At 32.2% G+C, this 26,985-nt stretch overlaps 3 protein-coding genes across 5 annotated transcripts; 2 read left to right on the forward strand and 1 right to left on the reverse strand.

Annotated features, from left to right (window-relative positions):
• Positions 1-1,916: 1,916 nt before the first annotated feature.
• On the reverse strand, positions 1,917-13,148 carry LOC105134096 (formin-like protein 6). Of its 2 annotated transcripts, XM_011038375.1 has the most exons (17): positions 12,510-13,147; positions 11,177-11,877; positions 10,587-10,808; positions 8,457-10,513; positions 8,225-8,354; positions 7,534-7,605; positions 6,969-7,067; positions 6,741-6,782; positions 6,333-6,413; positions 5,833-5,883; positions 5,656-5,737; positions 4,787-4,881; positions 3,694-3,765; positions 3,475-3,591; positions 3,177-3,245; positions 3,000-3,066; positions 1,917-2,680 (listed from the first exon to the last, which is right to left on the reverse strand). In XM_011038375.1, the coding sequence occupies exons 1-17, from the start codon at positions 12,589-12,591 to the stop codon at positions 2,493-2,495; spliced, it is 4,227 nt and encodes a 1,408-aa protein (XP_011036677.1). In that variant the 5' UTR covers positions 12,592-13,147; the 3' UTR covers positions 1,917-2,492. The 2 variants fall into 2 exon arrangements, with proteins under 2 accessions (XP_011036677.1, XP_011036678.1); XM_011038376.1 differs by lacking the exons at positions 1,917-2,680; positions 3,000-3,066; positions 3,177-3,245; ... (2 more) ...; positions 4,787-4,881; positions 5,656-5,737 and having other exon boundaries at positions 5,832-5,883; positions 6,333-6,379; positions 12,510-13,148.
• A 6,063-nt stretch (positions 13,149-19,211) lies between these two features.
• LOC105134097 (protein POLAR LOCALIZATION DURING ASYMMETRIC DIVISION AND REDISTRIBUTION-like) lies at positions 19,212-21,476 on the forward strand. Its single transcript, XM_011038377.1, has 3 exons — positions 19,212-19,757; positions 20,094-20,545; positions 20,929-21,476. Exons 1-3 carry the CDS (start codon positions 19,352-19,354, stop codon positions 21,259-21,261), a joined length of 1,191 nt encoding a protein of 396 aa, XP_011036679.1. The 5' UTR covers positions 19,212-19,351; the 3' UTR covers positions 21,262-21,476.
• Positions 21,477-23,218: 1,742 nt separating this feature from the next.
• Positions 23,219-26,421, forward strand: CM2 (chorismate mutase 2). 2 transcript variants are annotated; one of them, XM_011038379.1, is made up of 6 exons: positions 23,219-23,499; positions 23,821-24,052; positions 24,821-24,907; positions 25,011-25,154; positions 25,285-25,377; positions 25,931-26,421. In XM_011038379.1, exons 2-6 carry the CDS (start codon positions 23,840-23,842, stop codon positions 26,159-26,161), a joined length of 768 nt encoding a protein of 255 aa, XP_011036681.1. In that variant the 5' UTR covers positions 23,219-23,499; positions 23,821-23,839; the 3' UTR covers positions 26,162-26,421. The 2 variants fall into 2 exon arrangements, with proteins under 2 accessions (XP_011036681.1, XP_011036680.1); XM_011038378.1 differs by lacking the exon at positions 23,219-23,499 and having other exon boundaries at positions 23,677-24,052.
• The last annotated feature ends 564 nt before the right edge of the window (positions 26,422-26,985 follow it).

Raw genomic sequence — 26,985 nt, forward strand, 5'->3', positions numbered from 1 at the left:
AGAAATAATGAAATTAACAAAAGAAATAATTTTTTTACTCAACTCTTTACCTAACAAATATTTAAAATTAAATTATATAAAAAAAATTCTATTTAATTTTTCTAAAAATAACTAATTAAAAAAAACTTGTTTCGGTGTTTACATGTATGTTTGAAAACGTGGTTAGCTGGCTGTAATTTTTTAAAAAATTTAATTTTTTTTATGTTTTAATATAATTTTTATTTATTAATATTAAAAATAAATTTTAAAAAATAAAAATATGTTTTAATAAAATATATTTTGATAACAACAGCAAATACGCAACCATTAAAGTCGTCATCGGTGAAACTCCACTGTCTCTTAGCAGAGTTCTAAATCCATCTTTCCCAAGAAGGAACTGGTGAAAGACAAGGACCAATCATCAAAGGCCACAAAAATTCTGACATAACATGAGAGTCAAAATCTAATCCCCATAAAAATTGACAGCCTAGTCTAAAATATTAATTTAAAGAAATTTCACCACCATATTCAATTATTTAAATGAGAATTTGTTGCTGGATTCTTTTTCTTATTATTAGGTGTGCTTTCGTAATAGGTGATGTAATTAGTATTTTTTGATGATGTAAGTAAAAGTCTCAAGATTAGTATAAATAATAAATAAAGGTTAAATGTAATCTTATAAGATAGAATCTTGGGAGGATAGATCTAGAAGAAAAATTCTTTTTAATAAAAAATTTTATTTTTTTAATTTTTTTTCAAAAAATTTTATATTTAAAATCTAGAAGCTTTTGTTATTATCTAATAAGATATGATTTCAGTGAATAATTATTGAAATGTATTAGGATGATTTTATATTAATATAATATAAAATTTATTATAGGATTGATTACGAGATTGTTTAGAAGTTTATTTTTAAAATATTTTTTATTTAAAAATATATTAAAAAATATTTTTTAAAAAAAATTATTTTTAATAGCAATGCATCAAAATGATATGAAAATATTAAAAAAATATTAATTTAAAATAAAAAAATAATATTTTTTAAAATTGCTTTTTCAACACAAAAAAAAGCTAAGATATTATATAATCCACATAAATCTAAATTTAAAACCTTGTTATATAAAGACTTCACGTTAAATAATAATTACATTTTATGGATTAAAATATATTCTCTATAAATATGTGCTTAGATTATTATTATTATTATTATTAAGATGATCCTCTATGCGCTCTTGTGCTAAGAAATAACTAACAAAAGAAATTTATGAAGATTTAGGATTTAAGTTTAAAAATTCTTTAAAACTTGTAATGGTTTCAACTTCAATAAAAATCTTCATAGTCGAACCATGTAGCAAATCTCGTCAGCAAGAAGTCTTCAGCTTCAAGTCCAAATCTGCAGACCGCGACGCTCTCATGATCATGTTTTCCCGACGAATATTTTGCAGCAGGAGATCCTTTATTTTATGGTGTATTTGGGGCTTTTTTTTCCTAACAGATATGAGTTCTTCGGTCAGCGGCTTGACTCTCCCTATATACATGATCATTGAAATATTTCTTAGTATGAGAGATCAAGTAACAATGTATTAAAAAAACATATAAAATATCAAGCAAAACAAGAATACTTCTAGCTCTTATATCTCAGACAACTCAAAGAAGCTTCATGGGATCTTTTTATCCAGGTACTGCTGGTAGTCTGCTAACCAGTTCTTGTAAAGATATGGTCATGGGCTCCTTTTATCCAGGTACTGCTGGTAGTCTGCTAACCAGTTCTTGTAAAGATATGGTCATGGCTCGGTTCTTGGGGATTTTCTCAAGGCAACAAAGATGGAACACCAATATTTGTTCCTGCCTTGATACATTTGTCTCTAGAAGTTTATTTACTAATTTATTTATTTATTTTGCTATTAGTAACGCTATACCTGGTTGTTGACTACATATAGACATTTATCCCATCCAATTGGAAACTACATTGTCTTCTTCATTTCTTTGAGAAATGAGGCTCTTGATGAATCGTGGTGTTCAACAATGACTACATATAGACATTTACATCACTATAAATCAAAATGTACATAACAAACAACACTCCTACCATCTAGCTACCGATATGAATTATTGGAAAACCGAACTATAACCGATCTTGACAACAAGACTCTAGTGTCTTGCACTGTCTTCAAAGATTGCGAACATCTGTGCTCCAAAAGCAAAGCAACTTTGTAAACAATGGTGCAGATGAAGTATAAGGATAACATTGAAACAGCAATGAAGTGAAGAACCCCCAAGCACACAAGACATGTAAGAAAGGTTTACTATCTGTCCCTGCCATGTACACCTGCATTTAAGTGCTTAGTTCTTGCTGCAATGTCGAACACTTCTCTGGATTTGAATTATAATTTTGCCCTTTTAGTGAGTGCCTCAGCTTTGCTTGTAACGGGCCTTCAACAATGGTGGGCAATGGTGTTGTCTGTAAGAGAACAGGTCCTGATTGGATTGGCAGAATAGTACACGGCACTTGATCATTTGAAGATCCCACTTTTGATAGGTGTCTGTACCAAGTTTTCAGACAGCTTTCTCGGAGAAGCCATCATGGACTTCTCATTTTGAGCATCCTTTTCTGCTTTTTTCTTTTCCAATTCAAGTTGTTTTTTGTTTTCATCATGTGCTAGGACGAACATCCTCACAAAATTGAGCAGAGTGGACACAACTATAGAACGAAGATAGAAAGTAAGAGGTCCCCCAAGTATACAAATGACATTCAAGAGCCAATGATAATATTTAAGCATCACATAAATATCATAACCGTGCACAGAGAAAACATGGATATGCAGATGTATACATATGCAAAAACTGTATAGTGAAGGGTGTGTGTTAATTTAGTAATTATTGAATAATGATGGGCTGAAAATTAAAATATTGCAGCCTGACTGACACCATTCAGATTCCTAGAATAAGAGATAGCTGTCAGAAATTGGAATCTATGTGGGATGTCCATTTTAACAAAGCTAGTATATGCTGGAAAATACCTTGCTCAAATGGGCAACGTGCCGGATCTTCTCCAAAATAAAAGGCCAGTGCATCTGCATTTCTACCCTAGAACATTCAAATTCAGAAAACAAAAATCACTGGCAATGAGTGTTCAAGTTGAAGCACAGCATTCTTGTTCAAAGTCAGCTGGTCAAAACAAAAGTTCATATACATACCACAGAGGAATAAAGGGAAGCCAAAGACCTCACTTCACTTTCAGCAAAAGCAAGAAAAACCTTAAGATTCTGAACATTTCCAAGGGACAGGAGAAAAAGATATTAATGAGTACAATCTGCCAAGGTAAAGGATATTCAGTGTGCATGTGTGCGTACAATCTGCCAAGGTAAAGGATATTCAGTGTGCATGTGTGCCTGCATGCATGCCAATGGTAATTCCATTAACTGCAGGTAATTCCTGCAACGAATCCTAAGAAACCTTTATCCACAGTGAAGAGAGTAGCTGAAAAGGACTTGCCTTGCAAAAAATTTCTGAGACCGAACCATCATTCTCTGAAGCAGTCAATTCCTGCATAACTTTTTCAAGTCCTTTACTAACAGCTTGCATTTCCTCTGCCAAATATTTCAATTGTATCTGCACAAAATACAACATATACCTTAGCAAGCAAACAATATAATGGAAACTGAATTTGCCAACAAAAAATACATACACACAAAGGAGGAGGAGGAGGATTACTTTTGTTGCAGCCTCCAAATTCACAAGATCCTTCGAAAAATCTAGCAGTTCTGGAAGCTTTTCAGCCAGTACCTAAAATTCATATAAAAAGATTCAACACCAAACCCAAATAAATATTTTTGTCCGGAGTTCTATTTTCCATTTATTTGGTATCCTCTAATGTTCAATGAGCAGAAAATATAGGAAAGTTCTGCAAAAATGTTAACAATTGCAAATATATTTCTCAACCAAAAAGAAGAGGGAAAGGAAAAACAGATTCACAATCTCTGAGGATTAGATTTCAAGATTCAGCATCACTGTATGCATTTCAGCTAGCTCAACAATACAGGTTTCTGGGAGCGTTTGTTTTGCATAAAATATTTTATGGAGGGAAAATATTTTATGGATGGAAAATGCTTTCCGTAAAACATTTTATAAGAAAAATATTTTATGTAAGTAATGATGTGAAAAGTATGGTAGTGGTAGAATTATGTTGATGTGTTATGATAATGAAGTGGTGGTGGGGTGGTGGTGGTGGGGTTATGGTCGAGGTAATGATGGTTGAAATTATTGGATGATATTGTGACTATTTGTAAAATATTTTATAGAAATTCATGCTTTGAAAATAATTTTCAATAAATAAACTAAGTTTAAAGATTGACTATAAAATGTTGTAAGTTAATTGATTTTCCTGTAAAATATTTTACCAAAAACACAGGCAGAAAAATCAGAAAAACATTTTCTTGAAAAGTATTTTACGCTAAATAAATGCCCTCTGGGTATAAGCATCAATTGCCATCTTATCAATTTAGAAGAAAAAATTATTCAATTATATTTCAGGGTATACAGTCTTTCAGTCATTAGAACCTTGCTGCCACTTAAAAGGTAAATCCAAAGATACAGCATGACAAACTTTTCATTTATTAACCATCCTAAGTACAGAAACTTTTCTCATCTGTTTTGTCCGAGTGACTTGACTTACTTCAGCTTTAGGAGTATGATGTGGGCCAACAATATATTTTTATGTTGCTTTGGAAAAACATGGGGTTTAATTTTAGTGTTTTAGTTTCTTCATGTTTTAAACTGCAATTCAATTTAAAAGGAAATATTGTACCTTACAAAGATAATGCATGAGAGTCATCTTGTTGTTTCGGGCTCGTGTATCAGTGAGTTTGAGGAGACTATCCAATCGAAATCCAACAGCAGAACCTAGAGCAATGAAATTATAAATTTTCTGAAAGAACAAATCCAGATAATGCAAGCACATCGAGAGTATATGAGAGAAACACAAGAACAAGACAGGGATAGGGATTACTCCCAAAATCCTGAAATTAATCTCATCAAATAAGATCTTCAATGTCAGATTAAGACCTTCTGCATATTAAGAAGGGCTACTTGTTTGATTGACGATACTTGTACAGTGCATGGCCAACCATATGATCTTGCAAGTCCAAGTTCAAGTATAACATTTCAATCTCAATGTAATTACAAAATCACATTCTTCAGGGTGTAAGGTATAGTTATCTATCTTGTTATTTCTTTAGCTCTAATCACTTTCTGGGTGATAGTGTCCTGGATCAACTAGCTTATTAAGTATGAACAGACTAGAGCATAAATGGGATTTATAGTAAAAGCTTGGCATTTTGCAATGAAAAAGTTACAGTATCCTACAGTACATGTTAGGATCTAAAAGACTTGAGATCATACAGGAGGAGGTTATTCGGCATCTTATTTAAAACAAAATATTAGGTTTCTAATAAGTAAAAAACTTAAAAACCAGACATAAAGAGAGTCATCAGTAGTTATGGTTTAGCAAAAACAAATCCTCTGGATTAGAGTAGTGGCTGTCTCTGACAAGCTATTTGTTAGACTTTTCTACTATGGGCACAAACTAATGTGCAATACTAATATGTCTGATTCATATTCTCTAGGGTGGTTTTACAACAGGATACTAACCGATGAAGTTGCAACTCATTAACTTACCCCTTGCAGTACCATGGTTGAGAGCATTACCAAGGCAAAGAATAGTCTGCATGATCCTTTTCAACTTTGCTGAGCTCCTGATCTGATAAAATACATGATTGGAAATGCTCTAAGAGATGAAAATCTTCAGAGAGTTAGCACTGCTGGAAAAAACTGAAGTAAAAAGATCTGACTTGCCTCTTCAGAAGCTGAATTTATAACATTCAAATTGCCTCTGAGATCAGAAACCTGAAATAGGTCCAAGACAAGAGCTGAATATTTGCAAACAATGGTTTTTCTGTAGCACTGGTCCCTATGCTTCTATGCTCCAGTCACATTGAACCCTATGGTTCAGAAAAGGGAAATTGGGTCTTAAGATTGATTTTTTGGAGATAGATTATCCCTCCATCCAATTCCGTTGCCAAATTCCATTAAAGTTAATAATCAGCAGTCAAATTTGGTCAATGATGACCAAAATCTCCAGCAATCAGTGGATGTCATGTGCCCTCAAGCAAATAAATATTAACAGAAATTTCTGAAAAAAATTGGAGGGAGGGACTTTGACCGGGGTCCAAAATTTCAATGATCCAATTGCCCTTTCAAAACCACAGGGTCCAGTACGGCTGAATCATTGAACCACAGGGACCTCTATTGCCAAAAAAAACTACAAATAACAACGAAAGAGATTGCCCTCTAACCTGGGATTGGAATTGTATCTTAAATGAAAACACTCTTAGCTTTGACTCTGCACGTGGCACTTTCATCATTTCCAAGAAAAACTATTGTGAAAAATGCAGGAGTTAAATTAGAATACAAGACCAATATATGTCTGGAGTGGATATTCTCAAACCACATTGCAGCACATTTCATGATTTGTTTCCAAGGATATGCAACAAAAATAGTAAGCCAAAACTTCATGAATGTCAATAAGTATTATCCAGTGCCAGCTGGTTGATTAATGGATTGAAAGGAGTAAAGAGCAAGGAGAGTAGCATATAAGCCAACTTTTTTGCATTTCATTTGTAACAAGGGCATGAACTATAAAATGCTAGAAATACAATAATGTGAACAAGAAAGTTAATGCGAAAAATCAATACTTCACTCACCTGTTCACATTTTCCCAAGTTCTCTTTATCTCCATTATAACCCTGAATGTGAGAAATTCTGATTTTTAACTCAATGAACATGGGGATTGCTTTTGCTAATCAATGTTTTAAATTATGAACAAATAGAAAAATAATTAATTGGTAGTGACAGTTTAAAGCTCTCGTGTGAAGTAGTGAAGGATTTATGGGCATAAAAAACTAAATAAGCAGCACATGTATTTTTAATACCTTGAGTAATTCCATCTCCTCTTTTGTTGGACAAAACTTAATAAGGCTATCAACCTGATCAATATCCAATGCTGTATCATCCAAAGCAAGAACTGAACTCTGTAAGACAGTTAGAGAAGCAAGGACATAAGAGAACCGACCAAAATCATTTAAGCAGTTAAAACTCTGAAATGAATGCAGCATGCACAGCAAACTTCAGCAGAAAAGGTATGTCTTCGTTCATTTACATTAAAAGGACCAGTTATCAGGGTTAACATGTTTTCTTAAATTCAAAACCAATTACACATCATCATTTAGTAGATTCCAGGTGAACTAATTACAACAGCATGCCAAAGCAATCACATAGGAATGCCAGGTAGATGGAATAACAAGAAAACCTAAGTTATCAAGCACCATAATGAAAGCACTATGACAAACATTCACGTGTTCATGGATAGCTACAGAAGCTTTGAACACAGAATAATTATAAAAATCTTGTCAGCTTTGAAATTGCAGCCGATAGTCTAAATTCTGTACTGTCTTAAGAAAAATTTAGCTCAAACAACCCCAAAAAGGTTCAGCTTACCATCAAGTCTGGCAGAGGAATTTTAACCTTTGAAAGCATGATCTCACAATTATATGCCCGTCTAAGTTCAATCTGCAAAACCAGTAAATACCTCATGAAGAAATGAATTTAAATGAGATGGTTTGCTATTTATTCACTGCTATCCAGAATACACAGAAAAAATTCATGATCAAGCACTGAATGTGTGAGCTTGCAATAAAAACAGTTCCAATAATTGCAAAACAAACCAAAGAAGAGTGTTCTTGCAACCAAATGAATTGTTCAGGTGACAAGTTTTGTATTAATCTCTTTCTTTAAAACACTATTAAACAGATAACTTTGGACTATTAACACCAAATGAGCATTTGATAAAGTTTTGGAAAACCGATTATCCTAACCTACACTGAAGATGATCAAAATCAATCAACTGGAGAAACCCAATCCTAATCCTACATTGCTGCACTAGAAACGTAATCCACTTAGAGCTGACTTCCTTTATGAGGAATCTATAATTATATACAAGTATTAGAAAAACTAAACAAAATGACACTGTGGATGCTTGTTAGTCAAAAATAAGCAAAGCTAAAATGGGTAGCTGGTTGGGACATATCTTGCCCCGTGTAGTGAATTTAAAACATGGCATTAATAAATGTAAGTTCTGCAATCAATAGAATTAATCATAGGCCCCACTCCATGATAGCACACTGATTACCAGCTGGATTTTATCAGATTTATGTCCCAAGGTGCGTCGATTTGATTTCCCTGCTGTGCTCCCACAATCATAATTTGGAGTAGCTGCTGAGAAAAGAGTCTCAAGTTCTGACATGTCAAACTCAGGAGCCCTAGTACAGACAAATTGGATAAGGTTTAATAAGTGGCAACATAGAGATACTAGTGGGAAAAAAATAATTTAAGAGACAGCAATAAAAGAAAAGGATGCATACTTGGAAGCTTCATCAGCTTTTTGTGCCTCAGCCCACAAACTTCCTGACATGGCCCTAGTTAATTTTAACCAATGATAAGGCTTCAGGTTGGCTTTTCTGGGTTGATTTTTTGCATTTATACGTAACATGCCTTGCCCCTTTGCACTAAATGAAGCACCAGAGGGCGGTCCAGGAACTGAAGGCATATTTCCATTACTAACTCCAGCATGAGATGGTGAGGAGACACTGCTAGTTCTTGACAACCCTTTAGTCAAAGGGGCAGGAGGTGGCGGCACAGGAGGAATATGCGCGGCATTATTAAATGAAGAAGTTTTAGCAACAGAACTAGTAGGAGGGGGTGGTGGCGGCACTGAAGGAGCATTAGCAGGGCCCAGGGCAGATCCAGAATGTAGAGGAGGTGAGGAGACACTGCTAGTTCTTGACAACCCTTCAGTCAAAGGATCAGGAGGTGGCACAGGAGGAATTTGTGCGGCATTATTAAATGAAGAAGCTTTTGCAACAGAACCAGGAGGGGGTGGTGGTGGCGGCGGCACTGAAGGAGCATTTGCGGGGCCCAGGGAAGATCCAGGATGTAGAGGAGGAGGAGGAGGCGGCGGCGGTGGTGGTCCAGGCACAACAGCCAAGTTCTTCCCAGACTGTGCAGTAACTGAGCTGGCAACCTTTGAAGCCATTCCAGGAGGTGCTGCTGTAAAAGGAGGCAGAGGAGGGGGAGGGGGAGGGGGAGTGGGGAATGATTTCTTGGAGGAAGGAGATGGGGATGCCTTTGAAAAAGATGGGGGTGGAGGAGGAGCTGGGGGAGCTGAAGATGAACTCTTGATAACAGGAGGAGAAGAAGCAGGAAGAGAAGAGAGAAGAGAAGGAAACGATGGTGAGTGGATACTGCCTGGTGTTGGTTGAGGATGTTGATTAAGTAGAGAATCTGTTCCTCTGGATTGAGGAGGAATATGACAAGCACCGGAAAAAAAATTTGCATTTTTGGGAGCTTCAATTGATGATTGCAATGGGTTAAGAGGGCATGGTGGTGTCCCCGGAGCAGCCACATGATTGAGTTGTGCAGGTTTGGGTGGATCTGTGACGGAAGAAGAAATTGAAATAGGTTGAGGAATAGCTGGAATATGATATGTTGGAGAAGGCTTTTCTGTTGTTTTCGGAGCTTCAAATGATGATTGCAATGGTGTAGGAAGAGGTGGTGTCCTTGGAGCAGACACATTATTGAGTGGTGGAGGTTTAAGCACACCTGTGACTGGAGATGAAATAGCTGAGGAAGGCAGAGATAATGTCAGTGGACGCACAACTTCTTCACCTTTAGATACAGCATGATCATGCAACAAAGCTGTAATTCCAAGGGCAGAGGATGCACTGTGGTATCTTGACATAGGCACAGGTAAGCCCTGTAAGTTATTGCCATAGGAAACTGGAGAACAGAGTGATTTCTGGGGTACTCGCTGTGATATGATCTTAGATTGAGCTGGCCATTGGAGAGCAACCTGGAGCTCTTGTGGCTCAACCTTCTTTTGAGTTGAAATTGCATCTGAAGTTGGCTTAATAGAGGGCGTAGATTGGCAAGCAACCTTCAGTTCTTGGGGTTCTACCTTCTCCCTAGTTGAATTTGCATCAGGAGATGATTTAATAGAGGGCATAGATTGGAGGGCAACCTTTAGTTCTTGGGGTTCAGCCTCCTCTCTTACTGAATTTGTATCTGAAAATGGTTTGAAAGAGACAGCAGATTGTTTCACCAGGGTAATGGAAGTGGGACTTGGAGTCTTGTTTTCTGATTCATTTAGTTTCGGTTTCTCTTGAACTCTGACAAAGGTTGATTCCATCAATACACTTCCTCCTTCTGCCCTCCGTGGAGAGCTGTCAAAATTTTCTTGGGGTTCTATGATATGATGGTGCATAATTTGTGCTACATCAGTTTTTGTATCTGACCAGTCCATATTGCTGAAAATCTCGTGAACTCTGGGAAACACTTCCACAGGTATACAATCTTTCTCTTCTAAACCAGGCAAATCAATTGCACCAATAGGAGTACTAGAATCCATCTCAGAGAAAAGAACCTGCATCCAAACCCAGAGCAATTAGTCACCACTAGACATAGTAAATTTCTAGAAACGAAAGATAACTCAATACCTCTGCTCTGAAGTCCTTGGGAAATTGATCCTTTGCATCCCATAAGGTGTCAATTTCATCACGATTAAGCATCAAGATATTTGAACTTATAAAGGAAGTATTAAACATGGCCCGAAACATCATCCGTTCCCTCTTGTGATCACTGTCCAAGTTAATACACTCCATGACAACATCACCTTGGATATGACAATTAATGTCGATTTTAACCAATTCACAATCTGCCTGCCAAAATAAAAGAAGAATTTGAAAGCATGCACAGCAAACTTTACATCAACAAATATAACTAGAGTGTTAATGGTAACAACTCTTTGCTAAAAACCATCATAATTAGAAATAGAAAAACTCGGAATAGCATTGCCAACTGAATAGGTCAGTCAGATGGGGGGGGCGTACACTTTTACAGAGAAATTCTGCTGTATCATTACTGCTTCTAAAAGTAAGGCGGATCCTGGAAAAGCATCTAATTTAAGTAATGTAGAACAGCATAAACAATGATAAGAAGATTGCTCTGTGATCTGGAAAAAAATACAAAATAACTTTTCAAATCAAAATTTATAAGAAATTGTCCAAATTGAAGAGACTTGAGCTACCTGCTTGTAATGCTGGACAAATCTGCTCCTTTTTGATGTTGAGAACAGAACTTTCGGAGTCCTATCAACAACCATAAAAGGGTCTTGTCCATATATCCTAAATATTGGCCGGCAACCCCCCTCTGTATCCATACAGGGAATGACTCTAAGAATAATGCAATCCAATGTAAGTGCTCTATCCAGCGGAGGCCATTGTGTTCCCATGTTCCTCCTTGATACATACTGTAAGTACCTCAATTGCGAAGGTAATGGATTAATAGGGGACATCAGCTGTAAAAGCTCCCGAGGCCCTTGCTTGTAAATCATGTCTATGGTTCTCTGCTCGCCAGTGAACTGCTTCCCGTATAGCAATAATGCAGCTAGCATGAAAGCCAGAACTGGCCACCCCCCTCGTTCACAATGCATCAAGACCACATTTTGTTGCCCAAGTGACAGCCAGCTTTCACTAGACCGCAAGGAATGATGAATCATCTCCATTGAGAGCAAGGGGAAACTTTCATAGTGCCAAGGATAGTCCATCACAGTCATGTCAAATTCAGACAATACACTACCAATCTGACTTTGATTTTCGCCTTCTTGGAAATTAAACACCATAAATGAAGCATCAGGCAAATGGTTACAAAGCTTACCCGCTATGCCTCGTATGTACACTTTATGTTCTTCTTCTTCAAAAGTATCCATACAATAGCAGCAATCAAAGACTGAAACCAAAAGAACACGAACCATCATTAATATTTACAAACATAAAAACTCCACGCACCATTATCCACAGTACTATTTCCAAAGATAAGAGACTGTAAACCCAAATACCCATCAACATCCATGCAAGCGATGGAAAAACACTTCAGAAATGAATGATAAATAGATGAGATTCAAAACAAAAGAAAACTAACAATCTTGAACTCTAAAGTGAGCAAACTGTTTCTATTTACATAGCATGATATCTGCATAATCCAGAATAGTATTTTGAAAGATATAAACTTTAATACCAGTTACCTGTCAGCATCAATACAATTAGTTTCAAAGAGTTGAAAATCAAATGACAAATACAACAAAATCGAAAGAAAAAAAAAACATGAATCTTCTTTAAACCTCAAGTTAAAGATAGAGACAGGGAAACCAATTATCCACAATCCCAGTGCAGGTAATTCAAAAAACCAACAATCAGTACAAACAAAGCATTTACATTACCAGCAATAACATCACAAAAGAAAGAGACTTTCAAGACCAGTTACCTACCAACATCAATGCAAGAAATTCAAAACACAAAAGAACTAAAACCCATCAGTCTTTAACCATAAAGTTTGCAAATGAATTCAAACTTAAAGCATACCGTAAACCCTTTCAGAGATCTCCAACAGCCCATCAGGTGGTTTTCTATAGAAGAACTTTCTAAACAAAGCCATTTCTTTCATTCTTTTCCCTCTGAAGTTCCAACAGAATCAATCACCTACAAAATTGAACCCACATTGCACCAGGAACAAAACATTCCTCAAATAAGCTCAAGAGACCCCGATAAATGATTGCACAACACAGAGTAGTGTCTGTTGAGGAACCAGAGAAAGCATGAGTTTTGCTGGGATTTTAAGAAACCCCTTTTGTGGGTAACTGTTATTTTTGTCTTCCTATTCACACTTTGTCCCTCACTGCCTTTGTGTCTGAGAAAGATTGAAACTTTGCTTTCAATCAACAGACTTTGATAGTTAGAGAGAAAGTATTCTCTCTCTTTTTCCAAATAAAAAAAATAAGAGAAAGACAGAGACAGAGATTTAGCAATGGTGGAGGCGGTTGATGTTGACAATGATGTTGTTAAGGAACAAAGCTGAGGATCCTAGGATCTGAAGCTTGTCTCTGTGTGAGTGTGTTTTACTTTTAGGTTTTGTTTACCGTCTGTATGCTGTTTGTGCTATTGCATGATGTTTGTTGTTGACAATGATGTGTGTGTCCATGTAATAATGCGTTTGCTTCTTCTCTCTTCTTTCTCAGGCTTGTATGTGCCCAAAAAGGAAAAGATTAGACGTTAGATTTTTGTACTGAAATTCCTTGAGAGCACGTGTTTTGCCATGACTGCAGAGACATGCCAAGGAAATTTTGATTAATTCAAAGAAAAGTAATTAATAAGTTTTGAATAATTTAATGTGGGGTTTGCTTAGCATTTATAATTAGGAAAAAGGTTGGTATTAGTGAGATCAGCTAAGTCCAATTAATGTTTTTGAGACTAGATTAAATTGGGTGTAGATTTGATTGGATCAGAGTTACATAATGATCAATATCTTTTTCCATTATCAAATCCATGCTAAAAATGAGTTTTTGTAATAGTATTAAATGAAAAAACTTATTATACTTAGACTATAATTACTAGATACTTATAATTCAGGAGAAAGACAAAAAAAAAAAAATCACTGATGGTTTCGCTACCAATAATATGTATTTAGTAATATAATACATAATATTTTTCAATTAAAAATATAATAAATTTTTGATATCAAACTAGAGATAACTAAACCACGTTTATATAACACTATACATGCATTTAAAATACAGGAAAATTACACATGTATCAATATGTGAACTGCACGTGTTAGCCCTTTAAAAAAGTCATATTTTAAATTTTTTAAAATATATAATTACTTCTAGATTAATTTGATGATAACCAAAAAACTAGATTGAAAATGTAAAAAAAATCTGAATGTTAGTTAAAGAAATCTTAATTTAAAAGTAATTTTGTTATTTTATTATTTTTTGAAAAAGTGAAAATACAAAAACATCTTTAAACATCATTAAAACAAATCTTGCTCTTAAAATTGACCAATAAACATTGTGAAAAAATCATATTTCCTCGGATAATCACACTAATAATTTTTGTTAAGAAAAACAAATTTATTATTATATTGTTATGACCCACGATATTCATGTCTTAATATATAATGAAACACTAAGTTATTTTAGTTTTTTTTTTCATAATTTAGAGAAAGAAGAGAAGAATGTTCAAATAAATTATCTAAATATAAAATAATAATAATAATAATAATAAAGGGATGGCTTGATGAAATTGTTGCTCCAATATCAAAGAGGTGGTTATTTAATAGTTAGGCAGGCATTTTATGTTAGGTTTCATTGTTAAGATATTGTTTGGTAATGGAGTGTAAACTGCATATCTTAAAAATTGTTAAAAAATAATTTTTTTTTATATTTTGGATTATTTTGATGTATTGATATTAAAAATAATTATTAAAACAATCACAGCTATATTCCCAAACAGCACGAGTCTTGATAATTTCATGTTTGAATAATGCTTATGAACTGAAATTTACCAAGGCGGTATAAGAAAAATATTAAGCATAACAAGCATAAAACATGTAATTTTGCTGAGAAGGGATAAAAATTCAAATTCAAATTTTTATTTTTATTATTTTATATTTAGAAAATCTATTCCTGTAGGAGGTTTATAAATCTTTAAATAAACCTATAAACTAACCTAATCAAAACAAGAAACTTAAAAATAAAACAAAAAATATATAATTTCTTAACAAAACTGAAAAAATAATAATAAAAGTTTTAAACCAAATAGAAAATGAAATTTTAAATCAGCTAGAAAAATATAACAAATCTCAAACAATAACTTGCAGACATTATCAAAAGGCTTTGATCCCCAGTTATTACAAAGTTATAACCTTATAAAAAACAAGATCTCTAAAATTTCATAGCAAAACTTCTTTCCAATTTAATAGCCAGATCAAGACATATTCAATAATATAAAAAGGTGCATTAAAGAAAAATCTCCCACAACATAAACTTTAGTTTGAAATTTACATAATACATGTAGATAGAATCACATCTCACTTGTCTAGGTCCACAAATGGCCTATTCTACATTGCAAATAAGATTAAATTTTTTTCTAATACATAAAAAAAAAGATGTTAAGATGATGATAACATTTAAAAAAAACCAAGAAAATTTAAAACTAAAATCATTGACTTGACCGAGTTTAATAAACTTGATTAATTTAATAATATAATTAAAAAAACATTAACAATAAATAAAATAAACAAAAAAATTTGACAATAATTAACTGTATAAAACAAGCTATCAATATCACATTCAAAATGAGAAGATAGAAAAGCTCATAGGAAACTTGTTATTACTTCGTTATAGGCATTGATCCTTGTAAAAGAAAGAGCTTACCGAAATGGTTCTAATACTATTATGAAAGGCTGTACAAAGACACTAGAAGAGATCATATGCGCTATTAGAGAAATGACTTGAAAAGCAAATCAAATAAAATATCATGATATGAATATCTCATGCTTATATTTAATTAACTAGTTCAAATACCAAATTTCTTTTATGAAACCTAAATTCAATGAAGAATAATAAATAAAAAGACTCAAGATAACTTGAGTTATTTTCAAAATCAGTAAAAGATGCTATATAAAGAAAATAATAAAAATAATGAAGCTCAATATCCAGGTAAATAAATGATGAATTTGAAAGAACATGAACTTAAAAAAGAAGAAGTAAATTCGAGCAAATTTCCTAGATCTAAATTATTTTTGTAAACTACGACCTATAAAATTCTAAATTAGAATTTCAATCAATGTAATGTTGAATAATAAAATTAAAAAAATTAATTTTATAAATTATTTCAAATAAAATAAATAATAACAAAAAAACATTAATCAAATTTAAAAGAAAAACAAATCAGAATGATGCTTTTGAAATTTAGAAAATTAAGTACAAAAATCAAGGAGATGACAAAAAGGAATGAGATTGTCGGTGTCACAGTGAAAGTTAGCATGCCACATACACCACTATAAATGAAAAGGCTATCAAAATAATTTCAATATTGTTGTGGAATGTGACATTTGACCGCCGAGAGATATCACACACGCCATATAAAAAACACGAGTGTCTTCCCACCTGCTAGTATATGTTTTGTATTCACTGAATATTTTTATTTTTAAATTATATTTTAAATTTATTAAATTATTAAATTATTCCTTAATCAATTTCATTATAACTAAAAAAATCATAGTAACAATATGAAAAGACAAGGCCCTTATATGTAAGTTATATAATTTTTCCTTATAAGAGTACATTCTTCATTTGACTCGGCTTTAAAAAGGTGAAAAACATTAAAAAAACCTTTAAACACCAACTAAATAATTCTTGTTTTTAAGAATAATTTAGTTGTTTTACATGTTTTAAAATTATGAAAAAACCTAGTTATGTTTGATTAATCTAATAATAACTAATCAACCTTATGAAAAAATAATATTGTTCCCAATAGACATTTAAATAATTGTATACTATTTTAATCCATGATACAATGAATATATACAATGAAACCTGATGTGTGCTATCTTTTTTACAAAAAAACTACATTCAATAGCATTCCAACTTTACTTTATTAAAAAGTGTTACGAGGACACGTAATCACTAAACTAAAATTATTTATAAAAGAGGTCAAAAGTACATGATGCATGAGTTTTTTAAAAGAAATAAATATTCTTTTTATTTTGATTTTTAGTTTATAGATTTTTTATATTTTTATATATTATTAATAGAGTTCATTCCAGCTTAGAAAAACTAATGTATAAGATTTTTGAAAAATAAAATTTTTTATTTGGTATTATTAGGTTTTTGTAGGTTTTTTATTTGAAAGGAATATTTTTTCTATTTAGTGTTAATTGGGTTTTTATCCACGACAAACAACATTTCTTCAACGTAACATCAAGAACTTAGCAAGGTCTTCATCTTCCATTAATTACATAACGATGGCCACAGCAAGCATGCTGTTCTGGATTACTGCTTTTTTCATCCCTGTAGAAAATAAAAAATAAAAAATAAAAAATAAAAAATAATAATAATAATAAAAAAAAAGGTTGCTGGGAAGACCCATAACCCATAACCCATCCAATCATGAGTGGGTAGATATTTGAGAAATTGGATGATATGCTTCTAAGCTAAAAATCCAAGATGCCCAGAAAGCTCTAGAGGCTCGTCCCCCTCTAGACTCGTTGAAAATACAAGTGGGTAATATTATAAGTTTGGTGTTTTTTAAAATATTTTTTTATTTAAAAATATTTTATTTTTTTATTTTTAACACTGACCCATTAAAATTATATAAAAAAAATTAATATCAAATTACACTCTCGGAAGATCAATGTGCCATGGCTGCACATTTACTCCTGGTATTGAAAGTTCAGTTCATTCATTATTTTGGATTAATTGGTGATTGAGTTATTCTTGGTGTAATAATATTGTGATTTAATCATATTTTTTAAAGTTTTTATTTTTTTAAAGGCTGTAAATTAGATTTTTAATGTTTTTTCATCATTTTAATATGTTAGTATAAAAAATAAAAAAACTTTAACCAGAAATTAATTTAAAAAATTATATTTACTTTGTTAAATAATATTTATGTAGTTTTATTTGTTAAGGGTAGAATAATGTATTTAATTTAATTTTTTTTATATATATATATACACTTTATTTGTATTTACATTAAGATTAAATACTCATAATACATGGATAATTCAAAATTTTAATAATTTTTAATATTTAATTTTAATTATTGTAACATACTTCACTCCATGGGTTTGGTTGGAGAAATCAATTGGAATTCAATAAGTTAATCTTATATTGAATATTGTTCATGTCGAGGAAAGAGATTTGATATTTTGATATTGGTGTGCGTCCGTATTAATTGACATGCAAAAACATTATTTAAACCTATCTTTTAACATCGAATAAAAAAATCAAATTCTATATAAAATAAATAATTAAAATTAAATTAAAGGTAACAATTAAGTATAATGATCGTATGCTGCCTAAAGCACCGAAACATTTACTGAAAGCTACCTTGATTTTATTTTTACCTTAAATTAAATTAGATATAGGTAGTTTGTTTTGGCGTTATAAAAATATATTTTTTATTTTTTTATTTAAAATATTTTATATTTTTAAAATATTTTGATATATTAATATAAAAAATAATTTTAAAAAAATAAAAAATATTTTTAAAAACAATTATACAAGATTTCCAGACACCCCAAGCCTCATCAATTTCAATTCAATATTGTTTTTTTATGAAAAAACAATGGATGTGTTTTAAGAGTAACATGAACAGCTTAATCACCATTAAAAACTTTATAAATAAAGAAAGAAATCCATCACTTCTTTCCCTGAATTGAGGTACTTAAGATATACGATATCATTCCTGATTTAAGCACTATAAGTCAGCCTAATCTCATTTGAATTTTTTTTTTTATTGTTTTTGTTGTTCTTGTTGGTGTGTCACTATCTTCCTAGAATTGCTCCAATTTCCTTATAATAATTTCAAAACACGATATTAAAGTATTGTGGTTGATTTCAAATAGCCTAATTCTTTTTGCTTTTAAAAATGTTTTGGGAAATATTGAATTTTTTAAAATTATTTTTTTATAATTTTAAAGCGTTAGTATTAAAAATAAAATTTTAATAAATAAATCAATATTTTAATATATTTTCAAATAAAAAAAATATTAAAAAACAATTTAATCACATACACACACATCATTCAAATTTTACACAATGATGTCACCATACGCTCCATGATAAATAAATCTCTAGAAAAACATTAATTAATAGTTTTGAGGGAACTACAAGGCAGTCCCCAAACCATACAATGATGAACAAATAAGTCCATAATATAACATAAGCATATCTCAATGTTAATATAGTATTTATAATCTTGCTATTTAATATATATTATTATTTAATATTAAATTAATGAATATCTATATAAATATTCAAAAACCTATGAATATAATATAAATATTTAAAAATTTTACACATTAAATAATAAATAGAATGTAAATATAATAAAACTCAATTGTCGTCGTAAAATTCGTAGCTATTATAGACTTGCATTGCAGCTATCCCTTAGCTGTAATTGCATTGATTTCATTTTGTTTTTTGAGAATATTAATATATTATCATCCTAAAATAGTATTAATTTATTTATTTCTTTAAAACTAGTTGTAGGGATTGATTGGCACTCATAAACAGAGTCCATCATAAACACACAAACATTTAAAACTTTCCCTCCATTTTTTCTCACCGTCCAAACACACCTCCACTCAGTCCCTCAAATTTAATTCCTTTCCCAAAAATCTCAAATCCCTAATATCCATGAAAATTCATCATCAAGACTCCATTTTTAAACTCCCAATCACTACTTCTTCCTCCCCTTCCCCCCTTTTCAATTCTCAAAAAACCCACGACGATTCTCCTCTTCCTCTGCCTCTGCCTCTTCGCGTGGCAGATATCTTATTATTCGACGATAAAGACGACGACGCCTCGGATGAGTTGTTGATGATGGGAGGAGAGGCGAGATGTAGAGGGTGGCAGAGGAGTTCAAGCTGCTACCCTCCTCACCGGATTGCTGCTCGATGGATCTCTGGTTTGAGGCGGAACAGAGTGAAAGAGAGCAAAAAGGATGAATTGGGTGGTGATGGGATTGTGCAGGTTAGGCGTTCAATGAAAGGGCTCAACGAGCAGGATTCGCGGAATTCGGCTTCCGAGATAACTGTTTCAGGTAAAAAAAATTTAGTATAAAATTTTTACTAATTGGAGCGGAAAAGGAGTAAAAAACTATATCTTTTTGGTGTTTTTCAGGATTTTTTCCCTGTTATATTGAGGTAATGAAAAACCCAGAAAATAATGTATGAGAAATCCAGTAAAAATAGCTGTTAATTTGACCCTAAGGAAAATTATGAGATACCCAGTTAAAATTTTGAGCAGAGGTACATGTTTTTTTTTTTCCTTTTGTTATAATTCCGTACATCTTGTGATCGGATGTATTTTGTTTCTTGATGTATACAAGAAAGGTTTTTCTACATGGTTAATGTTGTTGTCTTCAACATATTTGCAGAACAGTGTAGCAGGGAGGCTACTGTCAACCTTGGAGTTGGATGTTGTCTATTACATTTAATTGCAGCCAGTAAAAATGAACTTGATAAGATCTTGGAAATGCGAATGCAAATGGAGAAGCTTCTTGAAAATGTGAGAGAGGAATTGCGAAAGAAAGATGGTCTCTCTAAGCCATCTAACGTGTGTGCTTATTCAACCACGCACATTGTAGACGGTCCGGATTTTGAGACCCAACTTTCTCCGCAAATATTTACATCGTCATATGTTTTGCCAGGGTCGTCAGCAATTACCGTTTGTGATCATTCTTTGAGATGGGAGACGCCTATGCAAGAAGAGTGTTCAGAAGGAATGGATAAACTTGAGGCAGAACTTGAAGTTGAGCTAGAGAGATTGCAACTTCACTTAGATACCGTAGATAATTCGGTGAAATGTCCACAGAAGAAAGGGAGATGGGTAAGCTCAATATTATGTTTTTGTTTCTGTGGTTTGTTGTTTCGTTTGGAATCATGGCATATCTGTTTTTGAAAGGAGAAAAGAGCTCTGAACTTTTGATGGACTCACAGCCAATGGTTTCCATTTCATTGCCTACATGTTTATGTTAACTATAGAAGTCTTTCATAAAATATGAAGAGTGATTTTGTAACCAATCTGCACACTGGAATTTGCATTCATAACTCGTCCAGTTCTTTTGGATTCTCATCTTATAAAGATTCATGGAAGTTCTATAGCCAACTAGGACTTTTAACCTTTGCAAGATTGTTTTCTGTACATTTTCCTGCCACAATACTGTGCGTTCATAGTTATATCTACTGATTTTTGGAATTTTGAAACGGCAGGTCACAGATGAGGGCATTGCTACGTCAAAAAGCCAGACTGGAAGTTCTGGAGAAGTAGTTGCTTTTGTATTTGAAGACCAAGCAGCAGGCTCAGAAGAGCATCGCGGTGTTCCTCCTCGTGAATTGGAGCGAAGGTTGCACGAATTACTCGAATCAAGACAGCAAGAACATATAAGAGAGTTAGAAGGTAAACTAGAATGTCTTGAGCACAAGCTCCGGGAGAAAGAAATGGAGGTTTCTTGGTGGAAAGACACTGCACGTCTTGTTTCTCGCCACCTTCCAGGATCTTCAAAATTCAGTTCACATCATCTTGCAAAACTTCTTAGTCCTTAACATGAGCATCAAATTTATAACAGCTTTTGCTATTGGAATGTTTATGTGCCCCCAAGCCTGTTGTTGTAATTGGAGTTTGATGACAAAGACTGTTTTGCCTTGGGACTCCATAGTGTCCATGTAATATAGCACAGTGGGCGTTGCATAAAAAGGAAAGATGGGCAGCGATTGAAACTGCAAATTTCGATGAATTAAAAAATAGTATTCTTGTGTTATTTGCTTTTTGTAGAGGACGACTCCCTTGTTATTATATATAAAAAAGTCAAAAATCTTGTTGATATTAGATAATAATACCTCCAATGACAAAGGAAGAAAAAGGAAACCAGAAAAAAAATAAAAAATAAAAAATAAAAAGTTTTAGTTACCCTCTCCGCCAAACATTTAAGTTTAATTTTTTTAAAAAAGAAAAAAATGTTAAAGAAAATCCAAATATAGAAAATTTAAAACAAGAATAAAATGAACAAGGTAATGAGAGAATTGTTGGAAATAAAGAAATTCCGATGATTTATGGAAAGAAAGATTTTTATAAGTGAGAAGATTTTATTAAATATATGTTATGCATAAAGATATTAAATTTAAATGTCTTGTTTATGCTTGATATGATTAAAATACTGTTAAAATTAATATCTTTGAACCATTAACATTTATTAATTAATCAGGATATTATTATAATTTATTAATTTATACTTAATTCATGAAAAATTAATTTATCAAGGTATTTTTTAGTTTTTTTTTATAAAACATTGAATTTAATGCATGCATGTATACTGTAATTGTATGAATATTGTCTGGTTATCAAATTACAAATTGATATTATTCCATGTATTTGTTTAAACAACACAAGTTCATTAATCTAATTAATCTTGTTCAGTAGAAGTTATAATCTATTCATTTCTGCAACAAACTAAAATTCAATTCTATGTATACTTAATTAATATATTTAAGTGTTGAGAATATCATGGAAAATGATAAAAAAAAAATGAATATATTATATAACTTTATCTTACATTAGAAGAACACTACATCACAACTTTTAATAACTAAAAAAAGTTAGAGATGAGATTTAAGAAAATATTAATTTTAAAAAAGTAATATTTGTATCATATTTTACAAATATATTTTAATTTTAATAATCTTAATGTTTAAGGATATTATTATTTTATTATCAAGAAGGAACTATGCCTTGTGGCTATAATGATAAATGTTCCGAATGATGTTATTATTAAATTTTTTATTTTTATGTTAAGTTTATTTATTTATTTTAACAAAAAATTTGCTAAAAATAATTTTTTTAGTTAATTTTTTTTTTATTTTTTTAAGATGATATAAATTTAAAACTATATTAATTTACAATATTTGTCCCAAATCACAACAACAACAAAAATATTATTATTATTTATTTAGGTAGAAGCTTATCAAACAATTTAATTACAAATTCAATACAAATTATGTCTCAAACTTTGAATTCTTAGATTAGACCGACTATATAATTCATCTAACTTTAAAATAGTAAAAACAAGCTTCATCAATACATTTTCTCTATAGTTTCTCCCCACCATCCATCAAAACATTCTCAAATTGGGCATTTTAGGAGGAAATAACTATTTTTGCCAAGCCCTAGGTCCACCTGACCATAAAGTGATGATGGTTGACTTGGTCCTCTGAAAAAAATAATAAAAAATAATATTTTAAAATTTAATATTTTAGAGATTATAAAAAAACATAAAAAATGACATAGTTATTTTACATAAAAAATTAGTAAATAATTAATGTGGATGTAGATTATATATAATTATAAATTAATTTTATAGTTATTTTATAAAAAGATCAAGAAATATTTTATGTGAGAGAATGTGAGGTTAAATATTTATAAATTAATTTTATATTTTTTTTTATTTATTAAAAAATTATATAAAAAAAATCAAATCACGTCTGAATTTCACGTTGTTCCTGTGAATTAAAACTTGATCAAGAGTTTGCGGCGTCAAGGTCCTGGATTAACCCGCGAGCCAAGTCTGGCTCAGTTTCACAACCTTTTAAGAGGACTTGAACTTGCAAAGACATCACTAAACCAATTGAAACCCACCAAATCTCGTCATCTAATACGAAGATTTAGTAATTCCAACAATCCAATCCTCCAGAGCAGCACAACATCGCTGCCATTAAAAGTAGCCAGAGGGTACTGTTTACTTTCTGTTTGGTTGCCGAGAAAATTTACAGAGACAAAACGCACCAGAGGCAAGTGACCCAATTGTCATACTTAGCAGCTGACTTTTACATTACAGTTTACTTTCCTGAATTATTCAAAAAACAGGCCTTTGTCAACTAAAAAGCGTTGACTTGGTTATCCTATAAATGAATTGATTTCTTTCTTTTTTTGTCTGATCTTGACTGGAAGGTTCATTTTTTTTTGTGGTTGTGATCACGCATCTATTGTTTCCAATGGTTATTTTTAGACCACAATTCAAAACTTTTAAAGAGTGGACCTTTCACTTTTGTTATTTCGGAAGAAATGGCTTTTCTTCATGTGCTGATTCTTGTTATCTTGTCTTTGAATAGATATAAAAATAACAAGGCAATGGCAGAAGGAAGTTCTGGGTCTGAGTTTACCCTTGATTCAATAAGAAAGTCTTTGATAAGACAAGAGGATACTATTGTTTTTTGTTTAATGGAGAGAGCAAGGTTTCCTATTAATTCTGCTTTGTATAATCAGAGTTTGGATCTGGTTCCTGGGTTTTCCGGTCCTTTGGTGGATTTCATTGTTCAGGAGACAGAGGCAGTTCAAGCTAAGGTGGGTGTGGTGTATGTTTAATTTTGGTTTCTTGTTTTCTTAGGATGTTTGTTTTGTTGTGTGGTGTTTTGCTTATTTATTTATTTCAGTTTCTTGTATTAAAAAAAGAGAGTCAATTTAGTTTCTTTGTTGTCAAGGTCAGTGTTTGGTGTCCTGAAGTTCGAATTGATGAATACATTGAATTTGTTTCTATAAGCAACTGGTCATAGATTACAACATTTTAGATTCTGATAATAGATCAACTATACTGTGGTTGACTGATAGTTGAGCATATAATATAAATTATGGCTGCCAATGTCAAGGCCAAGATACGTGAGATGATGCTTCATTAGGGTCAATACAGTTTCTCGTTGCCTTGAAGTTGTCCTAAGATGAGACTGCAAAATTTTAGGTCCTGACAACGGGAAAAAAATAGACGGTGGCTGACTGATTATTGAGCATGTAATTAAAGTCATGGTTGACAATGTCAAGGCCAAGATATATGAGATAATGTTTCCTCAGCTCGGGTTGGGTAATGGACACCTGCTGAAGATGCAAGGATTAGAGGGAATCAAAACCATGGCAATGAAATATTGGGTTCGTGTGCATATTTCAGTTTGTTTTAGCCTTGCTGTCGGTGTCAGTTTGTGTTTGAGATGCACCAACTCTAAGATCTTGAAATTATTCATCCCAAATGACGCCCTTAAATAGTACCGTGGCAATTGATGCACTTAATAAAACTGTGCCAATAGATTACTTCAGAATGCTTTGGTTCTGGTTATGTTACAGGCTGGGAGGTATGTGAATCCAGAAGAAAATCCCTTCTTCCCAGATAATTTACCACCTTCATTGGTTCCAAACTACAACTATTCTCAGGTAATTGCTTGATTTGAACTTCGCTAAGTGTCTTAATGTGAATCATGGAGTTAAAAACAACTTTAGATCTGGTTATCTAATCCTGAAGGTGCTTCTTTTATAGGTTTTGCATCCTGGAGGTGCTTCTATTAACATAAACAAGGCTATATGGGATATGTATCTAAACCAACTACTTCCTTTGTTTGTTGTTGCGGGTGATGATGGTAACTATGCGTCAACTGCTGCCAGTGATCTCAGCTGCTTACAGGTAAAGGTGCATATAAATTGGGATGTCATGGCCCCTATAGCAAACTATGTTTAGCTATTAGAGATTCAGATGGTCCTTCAGCTAAACCATTGCTTGTATTGACTATGAAAACTATAACCACCTGCTCCAGGCCCTCTCTAGAAGAATCCATTACGGGAAGTTTGTGGCTGAGATTAAATTCAGGGATGCTCCACACGACTATGAACCTCTGATTCGTGCCAAGGTATGGTTGCCAAGCACCACTTAATTTAAGGTTGGCTAGATTAGTTGGTGTTTCATGATCATGGTCTCATGCAAATGTGGTTTAGGAACATGGTGATCCAATTCATTAGTGCTAATAAGTTGCCATTTTGTATCTCTTGATTATTTGGGGCTGAAGGATGAAAGCGTGCTGCACTGAGAATCCATTAGATATATGAAAGAGAGATGGTTGTTTTAGAAAAAGCATCCATGCTCAAAGGTTATTTTCTTTACGTACCGACACTGTTGGAATTGTTGCTTTGAAGGCCAAGTTGTATGCAGCTTCTTCACTAGGCATGTAAATTTCAAATTTAGACTGCAATTCCATGACAGTGGAAAATTTTTTATAGTAGAAAAAATCTGCAAGCTTTGAAACCATTACATGGTGAGCACCCGTGGGAATTCCATCCACTTGTGAATGCTGGAGCCTGCTTTTCACTGGTTTATATTTTTTAATTCTAATACAACTAAATATGAAATTTTCATGACCAACTCCAGACTCTCCTGCTAACAGGCTAATGTCTTGGTTATCTCAGGACGCAGATGAGCTGATGAAGTTGTTGACGGATAAGAGAGTAGAGGAGATGGTTAAGAAGAGGGTTGAGAAAAAGGCGATTGTTTTTGGACAAGATGTGAGCGGCAGCAACAATGCTGACAGTAAACATTACAAGGTTGGTCCTTCTGTAGTAGCTCGCCTCTACGACGAATGGGTAATCCCTCTCACCAAGCGGGTTGAAGTTGAGTATCTCATCCGCCGATTGAATTGAAACCTTTCCTTACATTTCTATCAAAGTGACAGTGAAATTCAAGATGCTGGATTCAAAAAATGGAGGGCATTCATAATAATTCATGATGAATAAGATGTTGAGAGACACTTTAAATTATTTTAAAACTGTTGTTCCTTCTTAATCTAAGATGATTTGGTAGAAACAGGCAATACTTGTTGACAAAATATAAATTTGGTTATGTAGATTAAGGCTGGATCAATCATTTGGTTTCAAAACAATTTATTGCCTGATTTCTGGTATTAGTAGTGTAGTGTGATTATAATATTGTTTCTTAGTGTTTGTTTGTTTGCTTGGTTAATTATGTATTTGTAGCAATCATAATAAAACAAATAATAAAATAAATATTTAATTATATAAAAAATACAATTTATTTTTAATGGGATCTATTATAATTTCATATTTAAAACATGATTTTATTGAAGCAGCTTTAAGTTATTTTTTTTCAAACATAATGCAGTTCACTTTTATATTGTTAATATGAACAATTTTTAAAAAAAAAACTAGTAAAAGTGGATAATTTTTTTCTTGAGTATTTTAGTAAATAATGCAGTTCACTTGTATTGTTAATATGAACAATTTTTTAAAAAAAATACTAGTAAAAGTGGATAATTTTTTTCTTGAAAAACTAGTATAGAATAAATTAAATTTACTCACACTGTAATATTAATTTTATATCTGATAATATCTTTATCTAATTTTATTACACACTTAAAAAATTATGAAAACTATAGTTTTTATTGGATAAATTTTGTATGTAATGGAATTATAAATAGTTTAATATAATAATACAAAATATTTTATAT

Source organism: Populus euphratica, unplaced genomic scaffold, assembly GCF_000495115.2.
Source record: "Populus euphratica unplaced genomic scaffold, PopEup_1.0 scaffold40.1, whole genome shotgun sequence".
Taxonomy (NCBI): Eukaryota; Viridiplantae; Streptophyta; class Magnoliopsida; order Malpighiales; family Salicaceae; genus Populus; species Populus euphratica.